The 21,472-nt window shown below is 39.0% G+C and overlaps 1 protein-coding gene across 1 annotated transcript in view; it reads right to left on the reverse strand.

The window, feature by feature from the left end:
• Positions 1 to 513: 513 nt before the first annotated feature.
• Positions 514 to 21,472, reverse strand: part of LOC126198947 (Bloom syndrome protein homolog) — a 217,495-nt gene continuing 196,536 nt past the window's right edge. Inside the window, exons 21-24 of the mRNA XM_049935592.1 lie at positions 15,733 to 15,918; positions 12,798 to 12,936; positions 5,973 to 6,162; positions 514 to 1,262 (exon numbers count right to left, since the gene is read on the reverse strand). Coding sequence (XP_049791549.1) covers positions 1,097 to 1,262; positions 5,973 to 6,162; positions 12,798 to 12,936; positions 15,733 to 15,918 — 681 coding nt within the window. The 3' untranslated portion in view covers positions 514 to 1,096. The remainder of the gene's footprint in view (positions 1,263 to 5,972; positions 6,163 to 12,797; positions 12,937 to 15,732; positions 15,919 to 21,472) is intronic.

Here is a 21,472-nt window from a genome sequence, read left to right on the forward strand (position 1 = left end):
ACTACTTTAAATGTAAATGAGGTCAGAGAGATAAAGAGATATATGGAGGTGAGGAAGTGTAGTAGTAGAAGAATGAGAAAAAGGAGCAGTAAATGATAATATTAAACAGCTAGTTGTGTTCCACTGCTCTACTAACACACTGTAGTTATTCAATAAGCATCATTCGGTGAACATTATAGTGACAAAGTCAACTTTTGGTACATACAACTTCCTTTTATTTGTTAATTTCTAATTTGGACTTTTGCCACAGCTACTATCCACAGCCACTGACATTCTGTACCACGGCCACTGACATTCTGTATTTCAGTATTTCAATTCCCTGAGATTTTGAATGAAAGGGGGCAGAAAGGAAGGGGGGGGGATAGGTAGGTAGGTAGGTAGGTATGTACGTTCGTATGTACGCAGTGTGTGTGTGTGTGTGTGTGTGTGTGTGTGTGTGTGTGTGTGTGAGAGAGAGAGAGAGAGAGAGAGAGAGAGAGAGAGAGAGAGAGAGAGAGAGAGAGAGGGGGGGGGGGGGGGGGGGGAGAGAGAGAATGCATGTGCACAGATGCAAGCATGACACACACAGGTGTGACACTGTGTAAGACAAAGGCACATTATATATTATGACCAAAGCACCAAGCTTTAGCAAAGTTATTCATACATTGATAACATTTCACATGAACACTGGACAACAAACAAGAATGCAACACAAAACAGTTCTCACAATCACAGCTTCTATAACAATTAGCCTATTCCACAGCAGTCACCATCACTATTGCCCTTCTACTTTTCAAAACAGTATTACAGTTACACAATTTCAAGAGACAATCACAGCAAGCAACCAGTTATATTAATCTTGTTATTTATATGCACACACAAATAACTTTCAACAGTCTTTTTATCAAAATATAACCCATACCATTTATTCAACAGTTACAATTAAATAAGGAGTTAAAAACAAGGGTATTATAGAAAAATTTTCTCTTGGGAGATTCATAATCAGTATTATATACCACTATTATTAAAAAATAACTTATCATTACTGCACACTGTCACATATTTACAGATTTAAATTATACGATTTGATACAAATCATAGTTTAAGGTAAATATATTTACAAAGAGGAACACTTTGGATTTGGTAAGAAAGATGGCCTTTTAGATGGTGGCAATTTTTTCCCAGGAATTGCCATTAGACCCAGCCCACTGTTAGAACGACCACCTCTTGAGCTCTTCTTGGGGCTATATTTTTTGCGTGGTGATGCTGAACCTCTACCTCTCCTGTTTTGAGAAACATAAGAGCAATACATGAAATACTATACATTAGTCACCAACATGAGACTAACAACTAATTAACATTCCATTAAATATGTTCTCCATCTCAAAAATGGAATTCCGTACATTATGTGACTGTATTTATGAACAATTTAAGAGGTATAGTTACCAACTCACTGTATAGTTGAGACATTGAATGGTTGATAGGCACATATACAACACTACAATGTTGCTAAGTTTTCACACACACACACACACACACACACACACACACACTCACTTCTGCACAGGTACATTCTTTCAACTGGCTACATTGTATCAGCACTGCATCTTCAACTAGGGGTGAGGGGTTGTAATGGGTGAAGTAAGAGAGGGAAAAGAGGGAGTGGGGAGATAGAGGGACAGTGGCCAATGGCTGGGAGGGAAGAGGCCACAAGTGCACAAGATAGGAATGAGGAACTGGTGTAGGCAAGAGAAGTGCATGTGGCAGAAAATGGTGAGGAGTGAACAGGGAGGGAGCAATTGAACAGAAAAGGAAGAAGAGGTAGACTGCAACGAGGAGGGTATAAGCATAAAATGAATGAAGTGAGGGGGCATGCAGAAAAGGGTGGGTGTGGGGAGGAGGGAGATAGGGGGGGATCAAGATTGTGAAATTTAAGGATGTGTCATAGGACAACTTACATCTCATAGTTATGAGGTGTTATTGGGGAGGGGTGCTGGTGGGAAAGATGGAGGGGAAAGGGGCAGGAGGTAGGATTCAGCTGACACAGGTTGTGAAGCAGCCAGTGAAGTCTAGCTTCTGCCACTGTTGGGAAACTCTGCTCTCAGCCAAAACTAGGCAATGGATAGCTGATTGGCAGTCACCCACATGTAAAAGGCAGTGTAAAAGCTACAGCAGAACTTTTATGTAGTATGACTGCTCTCACAGGTGACCCTACTTCTCACAGTATAGGACACGCCTGTGGCAGGCTGGAGAAGGATGTGCTGGGTGGGTGCCTAGGATAGGAACTGGACTGACTTCATAAGAAAGGTGAAAAGACGGACTTAAACAATTAACGTCCAATTCCTTTACTGGCATCTTTTTCCAAAATATTCAAAAAAAGTAATGTATTTAAGTGCAGTTGCACACTTAAAAGTGGAAACACTTACTCAGCATATCACAATTTGGATTCCAGATACACTCACTCATCAAATAGTTTAAAGCCTTAAACAATATCACTGGTTGGTCTTTTTTGTGATCTTTCCAAGGAATTTGATTAAGTAGATCACGTTACTCTCTCAGAAAAACTCAGGTTTTATGGAATTGATGGCTTAACACACAGTGATTGGGGAAAACTCACAAAAGGAGTCCCACTGGGTTTAATTTTGGGTCCACTCCTATTCTTTATAAACGTGAATGACTTTCTACATAACATTCAACAAGTAAATTGGTATTTTTTGCAGATGATACTAATGTTATAATAAATCCTAGTAGTGAGAAAGCAACAGAAGAATTGATAAATGATATTTTCCAAAGAATTATTAAGTGGTTCTCTGAAAATGGACTCTTCCTAAATTTTGAAAGAGAGAGAGAGAGAGAGAGAGAGAGAGAGAGAGAGAGAGAAACCACTACATTCAGGTCTGTACAACAAATAGGGTCATACCAACAACTGATGTAGCACATGAGCAGAGGTCAATAAATAGGGTAGGATGCTCCAAATTTTTGGGTATAGATATTGATGAAAATGTGACCTGGAAGAAGCACATTACTGAGATTCTCAAACAATTGAGTTCAGTTCTTTGTATAATTGCTAATCTAGGAAACTAACATATTTTGCATATTTCCATTCAATAATGTCAAATGAACAGTAATAATAATTTGTGGTGTTCACCTGTGGGCATCATGTAAGTACGTCCTCCAGGAGTTAAGACATTTTATTTGTCACAACACATATATATTCGCTGATGAAATTCATCATAAATAATCCATCACAATTTGAGAAGACCAGTGATGTCCATACTTACAACACTACAGGGAAAAATAACCTTTATTACCCACTGCTAAAGCTGTCAGTTGGAAAGGAGATCAATATGCAAGGAACAAAAATTTTGGATCATTTGGCCAATAACATAAAATGTCTGACAGGTAGTGAAGCAAGTTTTAAATCTAATTTAAAATCATTTCTCCTGGGCAACTCCTTCTATTCCATTGATAAATTTCTACTTAAAAATTGGTAACCAGCAAAAAAAGTGTAGCTGCATGGACAGGACTAAGAATAATAATGTGTTCATTAATGTTAACACTAATCCTGTGCACATACCCTGGAACCTGAATTGTTCCACATCATTTCAATAAAAAAAAAATCATTCAAATGGTACAGGAAACATCTAACTAACTAACTTGAATCTTCAGCAGGGGTATGATGCACATGGCAAGGAGTTGGGAGTACGTGTGGGATGAAGATCAACCAGGATATTTCATATATTGAGTGAGTGGTAGAATACCACTCTGAGAGGTTTGACAAGACCTGTGGGTAGGATTTGAAGCATGTTGGCTCTGCTTCACAACCTGTACCACCAGAATTCTCCTGTAAAATGTCAGTTTCACTGAACTACATAGATGAGATTTGCTATTACAATGCATATTTTGCCTCAATCTAACCCACCCCCCCTTTCTCATTGGCCTCAATAATCTCCCATTAGCTCTGCCACACACACACCTCCACCCCTGTCCCAATGGCCACAAATTTTATCCGTTCTACATTTACACTCACCTCTCCATAGCCTCCATCTTCTGCAGTTCTATCTCCACCTCTCAGTCCAATTTTCCTTGAAATGGTGAGCCAATCTAAACTTACCTCAGCCTGGACAAGAGGGAGTTTACTGTTGGCGCACTCCTATTTGTGGACTCGCTGCCTCCCTCAATTAGCTGTTGTCACCCTTGCTCGCAACCATCCATTCCCATCCCTATCCCCCACCCCCACCCCACCCACTCCACCCAATCAACTCTTCATCCTCACCCTAGTTAAGTTACACTGGTGGTACAATTTAGAAGTGCAGGTGTACATACATTCTGCACTAATGAGCTCTGGAAAAGGGCACAGCTTGAAAGCTTAGCAACATTTTCAGTCTTGTGAATGAAATTTTCACTCCGCAGCAGAGTTTACGCTGTTATGAAACTTCCTAGCAGATTAAAACTGTGTGCCAGACCGAGACTCGAACTCGGGACCTTTGCCTTTCGTGGGCAAGTGCTCTACCGACTGAGCTGCCCATGCACGATTCACGCCCTGTCCTCACAGCTTTAATTCCACCAGTACCTCGTCTCCTAACTTCCAAACTTCCCAGAAGCTCTCCTGCGAAACTTGAAGAACTAGCACTCCTGGAAAAAGGATACTGCAGAGACATGGCTCTGCCACAGCCTGGTGGATGTTTCCAGAATGAAATTTTCACTCTGCACTTAATCTGCCAGGAAGTTTCATAGCAGCATACACTCCACTGTTGAGTGAAAATTTCATTCTGGAATCTCTCAGGCTGTGGCAAAGCCATGTCTCCACAATATCCTTTCTTCCAGGAGTGCTAGTTCTGCAAAATTTGCAGGAGAGCTTCTGTCAATTTTGGAAGTTAGAGGAGGAGGTACTGGCGGAATTAAAGCTGTGAGGATGAGTCGTGAGTTTTGCTTGGGTAGCTGAGTCAGGAGAGCACTTTCCAGTGAAAGACAAAGGTCTTGAGTTTGAGTCTCGGTCTGGCACACAGTTTTAATCTGCCAGGAAGTCTCATTTTCAGTCTTGCTTATGTGTCTCCTGACCACTCTACACAACCATACAGTGAACTGTTACCTTTGCTTCTTCTATTATTCATAGTCCACCAAAGACTTTCCATTACCATACCATTACATCATCACATGACTATATTTATGGTTATTAATTAATTACTTTACATGGATAAGAACTTGCATTACATAATAAAATTCTGGCATGCCAAATTTCAACAGCAAGACTAGCCATCAACTGTTGTGGTAAATGTTACTTCAAATTACATTAAGTAATTTGTTATAGAAAAATTTAAGTGTCAAGGTACTGTTTTCCAACACCTGCATTATAAAACTACAGTACTGTTCACTATATTTAAGTTTTAGATTTTTTACTATCTGTCCAATAGAGAAACAAATTATCAGTCAAGTGATTTAACATAACTGCCTCACAACTACAATCTAACATAAGTTACATTTAACCTAATTGCAATAAATGACTAGCTGTAGTTGTAGAGGAGAAAGAAGTGAAAGCAGATGTTGGTGTAAAAAGTGTGGTGCTGGCATCCAAGTAGAAGACTATTCATAGGTCTGCCATACCCAACAATTGTACTAGCAGATATGTAAGATAATCATATTAGCTGAAACACACTAAGTCTGTTTTCACAACAACTAGTAGGGTATTTAAAACTGATGTCCTGAATTGATTAAACATGAGTAAATAGCTACTGATATGCAACATACCAGTTTATTTTGATATATATATATATAACAAGAGATGAAATCAGAATCCACATATATTCACAGATATCTTCAACATCACATTAAAAGGTCTACCAAGACATTATTAATCATGTATTTCTTATGTTTTGGACATGTCACAGTCTTAAATGGAAGACAAACCTGAAGAAACCTTTGCAGTGCTACTGCTGAATATAAGGGTAGGTGGGAGTAAGGCAGAACCAGGCAAGGACACAGCATATACTTACCCAGATTTTCCTCCCCGACGGTATCTTTTTGTTCTTCTACTAGAACCTCCCCTTGCTTTACGTTTTACACCTCTTCTAGGACTGCTGAAGTACGGTGAATCATGTCCAATGTTATCAGCACACAACCAATCTTCCTCTTGAGAATTCTGAGGTTCTTCTGGTGTTTCTTCTGCAAGCTCAGCAAGAAGTACTGCACAAGGTAACACAATAAAAATAAAATGCTTTATTAAATAATAATTTGTCAATGAAATTTAATTTTGTGAGTGTTAAAAATAAGGAGAATTTTTGTTGTGTACACATTTGTTGAGATAAAGCAGATTTTCTCGAAGTTCCTGTTTTTAAATGGATAAGTCTGAAATGCTAGTTCTAGGAAATCATCTACAGATTGCATAAACATAGCAAGTGATAAATAGTAACATCATCTTTCCCTTACAGCCTGGCCACCGAAGGATGGAATATTTGCAGTGACAAGAACATCCTTGCCCAGTATGCTGAGGGTCTGACCAAGGCCTTCACAAACAGACATTAACCCCCCCACCCTGACCTATTCCACAAACAGATATCCCGTGCCATTTCCCCTCACATCCCAATCCTCTCCAACAAGCAGTCAAAAAGGAGTGCCCTTTTCGTCACTCAGCACCACCCCAGACAGGAATAATGGAACCACATATTTTGCCAGCACTTCAATTACTTATCATCATGCCCTGAAATGAGGGAAATCCTATCAGAGCTCCTTCCCACCCTTCCTAAGGTGGTGTTCCACCATCCACCCAACCTCTCCAACATCCTATTCCATCACTATGCCACTCCCAATCCCAACCCCTTGCCACAAAGATCATATCCCTGTGGAAGACTCAGGTGCAAGATCTGCCCAATCCATCCACCCAGCACTTCCTATTCCAGTCCTGTTACTGGTTTATCCTACACCGTCAGGAACCGCCCCACCTGTGAAAGCTGCAATGTCATATACCAGCTCTGCTGCAATCATTGCACAGATTTTTACATTGGTACGACTACCAACGAGCTGTCCACCACGATGAACGGCCACCACCAAACTGTGTCCATGAGCCTATAGCACAACATGCAGCTGAACATAATATGAATAATTTCAGTAGCTGCTTCACTACCTGAGCCATCTAGATCCTCCCCTCCATCAGCAGCTTTTCTGAACTGCGCAGATGGGTGTTGTCCTTACAACAAATTCTCTGCTCCTGTAATTATTCTGGCCTCAACCTATGGTAACATACTATCCCCACATCCTCCAATCAACAGTTTCCACCCCCTCTTTCTTATCACCACCTCCCCATTCTTGTCTCCCACCCTCTTTGTTTTCTGCCCTGTGCCAATGTACCCGCCCATCTTTCCCCGCTCCTCTCCTTTTTCACTCCATTTTCCCCACCTCCCTATCCCTCAACCTCCTGACGCTGCACCTGCTGGCATCTAGTCCTTGCACATTCTGGCTGACCGTGCTCCTCTATCACATCAGCAATACACTGCTATCCCTTCCCCTTCCCCATCTCCTCCAGATTGCTGCTTCCATTACATATGATACTTGCATTCTGGTCTGAGCTGCTGCAGTTGGCAGTCATATGCGTGTGAGGTGTACTTGCTTGTGTGAATGAATCGTGTGTGTCTCTCTTTGTTTTTCTGACGAAGGCTTTGGATGAAAGTTTGTGTGTGAGAGTCTTTTAATTGCACCTGTCTGCTGCTTAACATGTTATCACTGCAGTAAGTGGCAATCTATCTTTTCCTGCATTGAACCTGAAGTGTCCATTGTTTGATTTCCATAGAAAGAAATATTTATGTAAAAATTAATTTAGATAGATGAATGTTATGTTGATCTTGCCTGATTGATCATTTGTATTCTAGTCCTCCTCCTTACCAAAGTCCAGCCCCTGACTGGGTTTGCTTGGGACATAAGTCATCAATGTACCTTTTTATTCTGACCTTAGATCATTATCTTCATGCCTGCTGAACTCATCAGATATTTTTGTAACAGATTTTAAGTGGTACTGCATTATATTTAGCTACCATGAAAAATAGAAATTAAAAAAGAGCCAAGGCAATACATTTCACATTCTGCTAACAGAAGAGACTTAGTCAAAGTTTCCAAATTTCAACACAAAAAGTAATGCTAGTTGGGCAGTACCCCCTTTGGAGAGTGTCTTCCAGAAATAGCAGAAAGTAATGTGTGTAAAAAATGTTGTTGTTGTGGTCTTCAGTCCTGAGACTGGTTTGATGCAGCTCTCCATGCTACTCTATCCTGTGCAAGCTGCTTCATCTCCCAGTACCTACTGCAACCTACATCCTTCTGAATCTGCTTGGTGTATTCATCTCTTGGTCTCCCTCTACGATTCTTACCCTCCACGCTGCCCTCCAACACTAAATTGGTGATCCCTTGATGCCTCAGAACATGTCCTACCAACCGATCCCTTCTTCTAGTCAAGTTGTGCCACAAACTTCTCTTCTCCCCAATCCTATTCAACACCACCTCATTAGTTACGTGATCTACACATCTAATCTTCAGCATTCTTCTGTAGCACCACATTTCGAAAGCTTCTATTCTCTTCTTGTCTAAACTATTCATCGTCCATGTTTCACTTCCATACATGGCTACATTCCATACAAATACTTTCAGAAAAGACTTCCTGACACTTAAATCTATACTCGATGTTAACAAAATTCTCTTCTTCAGATACGCTTTCCTTCCCATTGCCAGTCTACATTTTATACCCTCTCTACTTCGACCATCATCAGTTATTTTGCTCCCCAAATAGCAAAACTCCTTTACTACTTTAAGTGTCTCATTTCCTAATCTAATACCCTCAACATCATCTGACTTAATTCGACTACATTCCATTATCCTCGTTTTGCTTTTGTTGATGTTCATCTTATATCCTCCCTTCAAGACACTATCCATTCCGTTCAACTGCTCTTCCAATTCCTTTGCTGCCTCTGACAGAATTACAATGTCATCGGCGAACCTCAAAGTTTTTATTTCTTCTCCATGGATTTTAATACCTACTCCAAATTTTTCTTTTGTTTCCTTCACTGCTTGCTCAATATACAGATTGAATAACATCGGGGAGATGCTACAACCTTGTCTCACTCCCTTCCCAACCGCTGCTTCCCTTTCATGTCCCTCAACTCTTTATAACTGCCATCTGGTTTCTGTACAAATTGTAAATAGCCTTTCGCTCCCTGTATTTTACCCCTGCCATCTTCAGAATTTGAAAGAGAGTATTCCAGTCAACATTGTCAAAAGCTTTCTCTAAGTCTACAAATGCTAGAATCGTAGGTTTACCTTTCCTTAATCTAGCTTCTAAGATAAGCTGTAGGGTCAGTATTGCCTCACGTGTTCCAATATTTCTACGGAATCCAAATTGATCTTCCCCAAGGTCGGCTTCTACTAGTTTTTCCATTTGTCTGTAAAGAATTCGCGTTAGTATTTTGCAGCCGTGACTTATTAAACTGATAGTTCGGTAATTTTCACATCTGTCAACAGCTGCTTTCTTTGGGATTGGAATTATTATATTCTTCTTGAAGTCTGAGGGTATTTCGCCTGTCTCATACATCTTGCTTACCAGATGGTAGAGTTTTGTCAGGACTGGCTCTCCCAAGGCCATCAGTAGTTGTAATGGAATGTTGTCTACTCCCGGGGCCTTGTTTCGACTCAGGTCTTTCAGTGCTCTGTCAAACTCTTCACGCAGTATCATATCTCCCATTTCATCTTCATCTACATCCTCTTCCATTTCCATAATATTGTCCACAAGTACATCGCCCTTGTAGAGACCCTCTATATACTCCTTCCACCTTTCTGCTTTCCCTTCTTTGCTTAGAACTGGGTTTCCATCTGAGCTCTTGATATTCATACAAATGATTCTCTTTTCTCCAAAGGTCTCTTTAATTTTCCAGTAGGCAGTATCTATCTTACCCCTAGTGAGATAAGCCTCTACATCCTTATATTTATCCTCTAGCCATCCCTGCTTAGCCATTTTGCACTTCCTGTCGATCTCATTTTTGAGACGTTTGTATTCCTTTTTGCCTGCTTCATTTACTGCATTTTTATATTTTCTCCTTTCATCAATTAAATTCAATATTTCTTCTCTTACCCAAGGATTTCTACTAGTCCTCGCCTTTTTACCTACTTGATCCTCTGCTGCGTTCACTACTTCATCCCTCAAAGCTACCCATTCTTCTTCTACTGTATTTCTTTACCCCATTTCTGCCATTTGTTCCCTTACGCTCTCCCTTAAACTCTGTACAACCTCTGGTTCTTTCAGTTTATCCAGGTGCCATCTCCTTAAATTTCCACCTTTTTGCAGTTTCTTCAGTTTTAATCTACAGTTCATAACCAATAGATTGTGGTCAGAGTCCACATCTGCCCCTGGAAATGTCTTACAATTTAAAACCTGGTTCCTAAATCTCTGTCTTACCATTATATAATCTATCTGATACCTTTTAGTATCTCCAAGCTTCTTCCATGTATACAACCTTCTTTTATGATTCTTGAACCAAGTGTTAGCTATGATTAAGTTGTGCTCTGTGCAAAATTCTACCAGGCGGATTCCTCTTTCATTTCTTACCCCCAATCCATATTCACCTACTACGTTTCCTTATCTCCCTTTTCCTACTACCGAATTCCAGTCACCCATGACTATTAAATTTTCGTCTCCCTTCACTACCTGAATAATTTCTTTTATCTCATCATACATTTCATCAATTTCTTCATCATCTGCAGAGCTAGTTGCCATATAAACTTGTACTACTGTAGTAGGTGTGGGCTTTGTGTCTATCTTGGCCACAATAATGAGTTCACTATGCTGTTTGTAGTAGCTTACCCGCATTCCTATTTTTTTATTCATTATTAAACCTACTCCTGTATTACCCCTATTTGACTTTGTATTTATAACCCTGTATTCGCCTGACCAAAAGTCTTGTTCCTTCTGCCACCGAACTTCACTAATTCCCACTATATCTAACTTTAACCTATCCATTTCCCTTTTTAAATTTCTAATCTACCTGCCCGATTAAGGGATCTGACATTCCACACTCCGATCCGTAGAACGTCAGTTTTCTTTCTCCTGATAACGACAACCTCTTGAGTAGTCCCCGCCCGAAGATCCGAAAGGGGGACTATTTTACCTCTGGAATATTTTACCCAAGAGGACGTCATCATCATTTAACCATACAGTAGAGTTGCATGCCCTCGGGAAAAATTACGGCTGTAGTTTCCCCTTGCTTTCAACTGTTCGCAGTACCAGCACAGCCAGGCCGTTTTGGTTAGTGTTACAAGGCCAGATCAGTCAATCATCCAGACTGTTGCCCCTGCAACTACTGAAAAGGCTGCTGCCCCTCTTCAGGAACCACGCATTTGTCTGGCCTCTCAACAGATATCCCTCCGTTGTGGTTGCACCTACGGTACGGCTATCTGTATCGCTGAGGCACGCAAGCCTCCCCACCAACGGCAAGGTCCATGGTTCATGGGATGGGGGGGTAAAAAAATAGAGTCTTAAATTCCTGATCACTGTAGAAGTAACAAAGCCCAAAGTTCCATCAAGAGAGCAAGTGTCAGCTGCAACAATACAAGGCCCGATATATGTGCAGCCTCAACACCTGTATGTCTAATGCAGTTATATATTTCTACCACCCAAAAGTTAGAATGTTCTGTTAAGTGTGCCAGTCAGTTGTTAATGATGTGAGCCTTTTTGCTGCTCTTCATGATTATCATCCAACAACTTCAATAATTGTAAGATTACTTTGTTCCATTTTGATTAATAAATCATTTGTCATGTTTTTATGATAAATGATTTGCTTATCAGTAATTACAGTTTGTTACTTGAACACAAAAAGATGGAATTACTCAATTTGTTACCATCATATTCATTAGATATTTTTTCCCTTTATTTCCTATACTATAATGGTGGTTACCATATCATATCTACAGGAAACACTGAAATGCTTATGAGGTATCATATCATTAAACTTATCATTCTGTAATTTATTTAAGCCATCAAGACTCAAACGGTCAAGTTAATTTTTCAGGAAACATTTTCTTTTGAGAGGAATCTTTAATTTACCAGGTTACATGCCAAGTGACCATAAAAATATTGAGCATAAATTATTGTTTATATTAAAAAAACACAGTTCATTTCAAAACTCTAATTCCCTCTTTCCAGCAATCAGTTTACTTTCTATGAAAAATCATTAAACAGAGAAATTATCGGTAAGTAAAGTTTTCACTTACCTGAAACTACTTTTGTTATTTGAACTTTTAAGCTTCTTTGTTTCCCAGATTTAACATTATTCTTTTGTTGTGCTAATCTTTTTCTGATATAGATAATACGATTATCTGAATAACATACTAACTAGGAAATTAGGAGATGGGGAAAATTACAAACCTGAGACATTGAGATGAAACTCCGTAACCACTGCATAGACACACATTTTACCAACCAAATAGTACACTCAACTAGTATACTTTTGTAGTTATCTAACCTACTGTTAAACAAGTTATTACCTGATTCAAAGGTACTACATCACTACTGAATTTGGCCCTTGTATCATTACAACATCGGTCTCGTAAACTGGAAGAATGGTGTACCAACCACATGCCCCTTCATATCTGCATCCAGTGATGTCTGTGGACTGAGGTACCAGGAAAAAAAATATGTGTGTTGCATCTTTCATTTAAAAATTTGTTGTACAACCAGGCTGCCGCAAGATGACAGACATTCGACCGCTAGCTACCGATGGCCATCGAAAACTCACATGTAAGGCATGTTCCACAACTCATGTAGAATCAGTAATACTCGAAGTACATACCCAATTTTTCAGCGGCATGTTGCTGAGTAATCTGAAGGAGTGCTTTCCCATACTTCTCAAAGTTAGCTTTTGTTACATGGGATATTTGCAACATTTCTTCTTCTGTTTCAGGCATCAGTTGTGACATTGCTTGAATAGCCTATATGATGACAAACAGAAACCATCAATGTCAAATTTTCAAAAGAAATATAATAAGTTTTTGTAAGATAAAATAAAATAAATCTATTCAGACTGCTAACTCACACCACCACTACGAACGGGAGAGCCAACAAGCACCTTGTACAAAATATTAAATCATTTAATTGCGTCACATAACTGTTAATAAAAGGAATTATCTATTAATGTCTTGTTTCAGAGAGTCCATGACAAAGACGTGTATCTGCATAACAAGTACCATATTTGCGCAAATATAGTACACATGCACATATAGGTCCAACCTATACTTTTGACAAGAGATTATAGTAAAAAGTAAATCTAGAATATAGACTGCACTCCTAAATTTACACGAAAGTTCATTTAGACAGGACTTTGAGCTGCATCTCTCCCCCTGCCCTTTCTCAACTCCCTCATAACTAAGTGTGACTCATCACCAGCAGGAGAGGTTACAGTATGAAGTTCAAGCAGGAAAAAACTATCTTCTTCCACTCCCTTTCTTCAACTATCTCATAACAAAGGATGACTCATCACCAACAGGTTAGTTTTGCATATTAGGTGGTCTGATGACACAGTGGTAAACAAGTTCAAAATGAGGGCAAGAGAAAAGTTTATCATTTAGTTTCTCATTAACAACAGGGAAGGAGCGCACTAGTAACACAGTGAAATTTAAACTTCAAGTTACCAGCTATGCAAAAGAACATGGGAATTGGGAGGAGGAGGACGAGATTAGTGATTAAAATCTTGCTGGCAAGGAAGTCATTAGAAACGGATCATAAGCTCAGATTAGGAAAAGATGGAGAAGAAAAGTGGCTGTGCCGTTTTGAAGGAACCAACCCGGCATTTGCCTTAAGTGATTTAGGGAAATCACAGAAAGCCTAAATCAGGATGGCCGGACATGAGTTTGAACTGTCGTCCTCCCAAATGCGAGTCCAGTGTGCTAACCATGCCACTACCCCCCTCGGTATGGGAAGTGAGAAGTCGGACACAGATTTCATGTTGATGAAAAAAAGCATTACTCTGTGGTGTATAAATGAAGAGAAACTGTTAAAGAGTTCAAAAAGTCAGTGAGTCATTTCGAGGGTAAAAAGTACAAATATCCAGATGTCGAAAGAGATTTGCTTGATTTTGTAGTTTAAAACAGGAAATGTCGATACGTCATTACAATTTGAATAAATCAAATCGAAGACTGCAAAACAGCACATAAAAGAAAAATTTTGGCAATGGAGTTTAATGTTTCATATGGGTGGGTTCAGTGATGAATGTAACGAAATAATCTATCTGTTCGTCGCAGAACTACAACTACGCAAAAACTGCCTAAAGCTTAGGAAAACAGTTTGACGTCTTTTCAGTGTTATGCGATCCAATTTCATCAAATCATCTTCCATTAGAAAAGTGGAATGTGTTACGCAACTGTGATGTGTTCTAGCTTTATTAAAGCAGATCCTGATTTTGGCTAGTAATTAGCCATCATCAATGCAGTATTTCAGAGTTGTTATACATGTCCTAGTATGTCTACACCTGTTGTTCAGGCTTCTGTTACAGTTCATTAAAGACTACTCAGTCTGTTTTAATGAAGCTAGAACAAAAATGACAACTGATTGCTGCTCTCTACCAATTTAGAAATGATCCAACATCGACACAACATATTTATTTACATTCTAAAATACAGAATGTAGACAAATGTCAGTCTATTCCGATATGCTGAACAGCACTATAATAAATAATGTAGGGTAATATAATGTGCAAATACATACATGTGTGCTGAAAAGCAGTGGTGCATAGTGATGTTGAGCATTATGGCTGATGTATGAAAACTGCCACTGTATGGTTTTTAATTAGAGAACCCTCTCCAAGGGAGAAAGCTTTTCAGCTTGTATTATTGTAAGAGCTCGTGACAGTGGGTGGATGACAGAGGAACTTGCCCTACACTGGATGTCTGCAGCATGCAATAAATGGCCAGGAGCTCTTCATCACTAAAAATAAGTGCTTCGGTTGGATAGTTTTTAAGGCACATTGATGATCGAGTGAAACAAAAACTGAAAGATGGAAACTGTGATCTAGCAATTATTCCTTGTGGCATGACACATACGCTGCAGCCCATGGAGGTGTGTATCAATCGTCCATTCAAAGCAAGTGTGAGACAAGTCTATAGAAAACATTATGAAGAAAGCAACTTCGATACCAGGAGGCCATTTGCAAATGTGTGTCTGTGCCAGAAGTGTGTCATTGGATTTTGGCTGCTTGGTGGTCAACATGGGAAGAACATGTCATTGAAAGTTTCAAAAAACAGGAATTTCCAGTAATCTTAGCGGAGCTGAAGATGACCTTTGTGACAGTAACTCTGGACAGCATTCTCTATCATACAGTGAAGATGAAGAATCAGATGCTGGTAATGCTAAGATGGTAAAAAGCTATAGTGCTCAGTTTGGGTAAGTACAAACAAGCTGACACAGTTTACTGAAACAAACGCAATTTTCTTTTTCTCAAGAATAGCTACTGTATTTGCAAACAAGGTATAAGTTTTTCTGCTACTTTGCATCTTTGATGGATTACAAAAGTAGCTGCAGTAACTTGGAATGGTATTAATTTCAACCCAAAATATATGTGTACATGTCACTCTGAGATTGACTATTTATAATCTGACACGAAAAATCTCAATTATAGGCCACATCATGATTTTTCAAGACAAAATTTAGGAGATGAAGTGCAGCTTGTATTTGCACAAATACTGTAATAGAAATATCTTGTGGTCAGTTAAGGAAACTAACTATTTTCTTACCTGTACATTCATAATAGATGCACTGCTAACACCCAGAGAGTCAGCAATTGCATTACACATATCCATAAGATCGCTGTAACATCTCTCTTCCAACAGCTTAAGTTCTTTAGCAGCTGGAGAATCAGTAACTGCAGTAGAGGCAGTTGTATCTTTGGCTGCACTTGATCCTTTCATAGCCATTGTCAACTGAAAAAGTAATGTATTATTCAAAGTATGTCAGTTTACTTTTACACAAGCCAGGATTACTGTCATAAGTATACCATGTGAGCCAAAGCAAGTATGTTTAATGGCTCTGAGCACTATATGACTTAACTTCTGAGGTCATCAGTCACCTAGAACTTAGAACTAATTAAACCTAACTAACCTAAGGACATCACACACATCCATGCCCGAGGCAGGATTCGAACCTTCGACCGTAGCGGTCGCTCAGTTCCAGACTGTAGCGCCTAGAACCGCACGGCCACTCCGGCCGGCATGTTTAATGAAGAGCATTCTAGCTAAGAATATAACAAATTAATAAACTTCTGAAACTGAAAAGGAAAACCAGAGGAAAGGAAAGCCACAAAAAAGCTGGTAGCATTTACACCACTAGTCAAGTGATTAATGCAACAACAGAACAGAAAAAAAAATGAAAGTCCCACAGTAACAGCAGGCACCTACTCAATTATAAACTTCATGAGGGTGAGTGGAATGTTGTGGTGAAAATGAAGGGCTGCTTCTTATCAAACACACTGACAACTGGGTCACAGCATGTTAGCTGACAGAATGACAAAGTTGTGCAAGAATAATGCACCTCCAGTGATGAATGTTTATGTACTGAACACTCTAAGTATCAGTTAGGTGCTGGTTGTTGTTGTTGTTCCCCCCCCCCCCCCCCCCCATTGCAGGTAATAAATGTGACACAATGGTAACTATCACGTGCGTGGAACCCATATCAGATAGGACTAATAGGGGATATTGGATGTACACAGGGAAGGGCAGCACAAATGCTGATAGGCTTGTTCAACCCACGGGAGAATGTTGCAGAGATACTGAACAAACTGAACTGGCTGACTCTTGAAGACAGAATAAACTATTCTGAGAAAGTCTATTAACAAAGTTTCAAGAACCGACTTTAAATGACTACTCTAGGGATATACTACAACTCCCTATGTATTGCTCACATAGGGATCATGAGAATAAGATTGGAATAATTACTGCACGCACAGATGCATCCATTCAAGCAATCGTTCTTCCCATGCTCCATATGTGAATGAACAAGAAGAAACCCTAATAACTGGTACAAAGGGACGTGTCCTCTGCCAGGCACTTCATGGCGGTTTGCAGAGTGTAGGTGTAGAGGTAGGTGTTGCACACCAATAATGAAGGTGGCAAAAGATGGACAGCGATCGATAGAGAACATTATTTAACAGTATTTTTAAATTCATAAATCAATTTTGAGAGATTATTTCAAAAAGGTAAACAGGATGATATGCAGGAAACCACAAATATTTAATCTTGCCCTGTTGTGAATGTTAACAACTGCGAATGCAGCCACCCAGTTCCTAATCTGGCAGGGGCAGGTATCAGATGGTGCACAAACCTTGTTCGTCAACTGACTTAAAAATATACACATTGACACCACGGCCTTTGCTGTACTGTTGATTGTGGAAGTGCAGCAGAAAAGTTTTCTGTAAAGTACTACAATCGCTTTTATTGATGTGAATAATTTGTAATAAATTGCAGCAATTGTGCCCTTTATTCCTCTGGAATAAGGCAAATGATGGTGGATTTGACAATAAGAAGAATAACTGCACGAGTCTAGTTCAAAACGAACACTTATATACACCATTATTGACACGCTTTTCACCTCCGTACAGTGCCACACTCATCAAGAGATGATAGGTTCCTGTCACCACTCACTAGGTTTGTCCAGTGCCACACTAATTTTGAATGTTAGGTGCAAGCTTCTGTAGCATAAGAGGGGAGGGGGGGATGCGGGGGGGGGGGGGGGATGGATGGATTTGTGTGTGTGTGTGTGTGTGTGTGTGTGTGTGTGTTAACTAGACTCATGCAGTCATGCTTGTTATTGTCAAATCCACCACCATCTGCAAACAATGGAAAATCCAGGCTGGAAATATAACAGTATTATGAAAAGGAAAGTTGCCTCTCACCATATAGCGGAGATGGTGAGTCACACTTAGGCACAACGATAAGACAGTCACAAATAAGCTTTCAGCCAGTAAAGCCTTCATCAAAAGTGGCTTCAGATGCCAGAGACTGCAGTCATGTGTGAGTGAGTTGCATTTCCATGTGTATGTGTGTGGGGGGGGCACAAGCTTGTTGTCTATTTTTGACAAAAGCCTTACTGGCCGAAAGTTTATTTGTGAGTGTCTTTTTGTTGTGCCTATATGCAGTTCAGCATCTCTGCTATATGGTGAGTGGCAACTTTCCTTTTAATAATATTTCACCATCATTTTCCTTATTCCAGTTGAATAAAGAGCAACATTGCTGCAGTATATTACAAATTTTTCTCATCAATAAACGTGATTGTAGCACTTTACAGAAAACTTTTCTGCTGTAATCCCACGATCCACAGTACAGCAAAGGCCATGACATCAATGTGTATATTCAGATTCGGAACTAGGTGGCTGCATCTGCAATTGTTCAGATGTTACAAAGATAGTTTTGTTGCATGGTGTTGTATATTAGTTCAAATTTTTCTTCCTTGTATTATTGCTTTTTATATGTGATGGTTCTCCTCTATTGTGAGTTTTTGATAGAGACTTTTATTTTCTCTGAGAACTTTAATATTGGTCTCAATACTATTTAAATTGTTGTTTTACTCTATGAGATGATTTGCATAAATGGAATGTGTATTATCACTTTTTAAGGCTCAGAGACATTTTTTTTGCTCTATGAAAAAAGATGGGCATGAACTGCACGTTAACTGATACATGCCACTTTTCTTAAATTTGTCAGTGGAGGTGTTGTTAGCCTTGAGATGTTTCTGTACTTTGTTGTTTGTGCAGTACATAAAATAATGGTAACTCGAAAATTACCTTAAAATAAATTGATTCACATAAATTTAATGCTGTTTTCACGAGGTACTGAATTACTCTATGATAATGAGTGTCTTACTACATTGTGTAGGATATAAATAAATTATGTTTCTCAGGTCTACTATCTTTTGCTCCTGGATGTTATAGTTTCATTTATCATGGAAATAGCCATTACGTTTTTCATATTCTCTAGACGTGTTAACTATTTCAATCCAAGAACATTGTGCAACATGTGACTGAAGTGTTTTACCTGCACATTTTGAGTGACGCTTTGTAACCTTAACAGCCCGCATCTCGTGGTCGTGCGGTAGCGTTCTCGCTTCCCACGCCCGGGTTCCCGGGTTCGATTCCCGGCGGGGTCAGGGATTTTCTCTGCCTCGTGATGGCTGGGTGTTGTGTGCTGTCCTTAGGTTAGTTAGGTTTAAGTAGTTCTAAGTTCTAGGGGACTTATGACCACAGCAGTTGAGTCCCATAGTGCTCAGAGCCATTTGAACCATTTTTGTAACCTTAACAACAAGAGTGTTCCTCAAAGTGGTTGTTTAGCACAACTGGTAAGATTCTTACTTCATATGCTCAAGGTTGTGAGTCTGAATCCTATCAATTTCTTGAAATTCTATTTTTAAATTTTGTCAAAATAAGCTTTTGTACTAATTTATGTCACTGATATTTTATTGCTTTTGTATATTATTTATTTGATCAATAATGAGAAACTAATGTAGTTGTATAGTGCTTAGTAAAGAATTCCAGGAATAATAAGAGTAAATTCAGTCTTTAGAGTTCTGGCAGTTGAGAACAACAGGATTTAATTTAGAAATTAAGGAATTGAAGACCAAAAATGAATTTTCTTTAAAAGAACTTAATGCACAGAAAGAAGCAGCACTAAACATGTGATGTAGCCTTAGTAAAACAAATGCTCTTTCTGTGTTCTTTCATTAAAAGGGGACAAAAATGTCATCTGACATGAAAGAAAAAATAAATTACACAAAAGTGTAAGCAATGTGTTGTCAAAGTGTTTTCCACTAGGGCAGATATGGTACCTGTTGAAAGAAAACAAAAGGGAAAAATGGAATTCAAAGGACATTGCCCATTCATTGACTTTAAGAGCTCTATTGCCAAAAGCATATGCTTATTTGCAAAAGTGAAAAGTGCCTTTGCCTTGCACGGTAACACTTCAGAAACGGATGAAGGAATTTAAATGTAGACCAGATATTCTCGAAGATATCCTACGTATTGAAGACTAAGTGAAACACTTTCACTACCCAAGAGAGATTATCAGTTTTGACATTCGATGAAATGAATGTTGGTGGCTGCATATGTTACACTTCATCAGAGGATATACGAGGTGGTCCACATTGAAATATTCAAATATGCAAGATTCATGGGTTGTGTGGACAGTGGTAGCAACCAGTTTATTATGATTTCATCACAGTTATGATTAGCAGTTTGCTTCAGAGCCCCATCAAGGCAGTTTAGGAAATGGGAATATATGCTGTAGCTATGATATAGGTGGTAAAAATATAAACGTTTGGAAGAAATTGTGTTTCAATACAGATAAATCAAGCAGACAAAACCAGGAATGTATGGGTTTTCTCCTTGAGGAACCATTTCATTGATAGAGGAAGTAAGCTACCTAATAGGTACAAGATAACTAACACAATTATATGGGAACTTTTTAAACATAAAAAAAGTGACCTAACAGTAACATACCACATTACTGAAGCACACTTAAATGTGACTGGATGAGCAAAGCAGAATGTAATGATAGCAGAATGCTTAAATGGATGGCTCAGGTTTTTAAGTATGTTCTTCACAAAGACACTGAAAGAAATTTTTATTGAACTTATTAATGACATCTCTGATGTCCAAGATGAATGCTCACCTCTGCGTAGTGGTCATGGAATGAATCTCTTAATTCAGGAGAAGACTCTAAAGAGATTCTTAAACATTTGTTCAGGAATGCAAGTTGGTGACACATTCTTGCCTTTCCATAAAGGTTTCATTGCGTCAATAAAATCTCTCTTTGCTCTTTTAGAAAGTGTGAATGTCAGCTACATATAAACTTCCAGATTAAATCAAGATTGCTTGGGAATTTATTTATTTATCTTTTTTTGTGAGGGTACAAGGATTAGATATATTTGACAACAACCTTACATCATTTGAAGTAAGGAACAGAGTGCATCTCCTTATATTGACAGATAGTGCAAGTGATATTTCTTTCTCTGGGAAAAGACCAGTTACTGAAGACTTAAATGCAGAGTCTTCTCAGTGTGACATCCACTCAGATTCTGCATTCTTAAGTTTAATTACCAGTGAGCTCTGTGTAACTGTTGCAGATGAATTGCCAGTATGATACAACCCCAAAGCTGTGAACTTCAAAGAAAATGTATTAACAGATGTGGTATCAGTGTGCGATGACTCTGTAGTCTCGAATGTTCTTCTGGATGTGGTGGAGACCATCTCGGGCTAAACTGCATTTAAGTGCCAAAACATTGATGAATCATTAAGTTTTCCAGAAGGAAAAAGTGATGTAAGACAGCCTAATGCAGACTGGATATCAATTATATCTTGTGTGGTCTCTACTCTCCAATGCCACGTTGGACAAATGAAGTTTTGACATTTGAAGAAGAATTTGTTGCTTTTCATGGAAATAGAGTGTACAAACAAAAATACACTGTAAAGTCTCTGTGCTCTACTCTGAA

This window comes from Schistocerca nitens, chromosome 8, assembly GCF_023898315.1.
Source record: "Schistocerca nitens isolate TAMUIC-IGC-003100 chromosome 8, iqSchNite1.1, whole genome shotgun sequence".
Lineage (NCBI taxonomy): Eukaryota > Metazoa > Arthropoda > Insecta > Orthoptera > Acrididae > Schistocerca > Schistocerca nitens.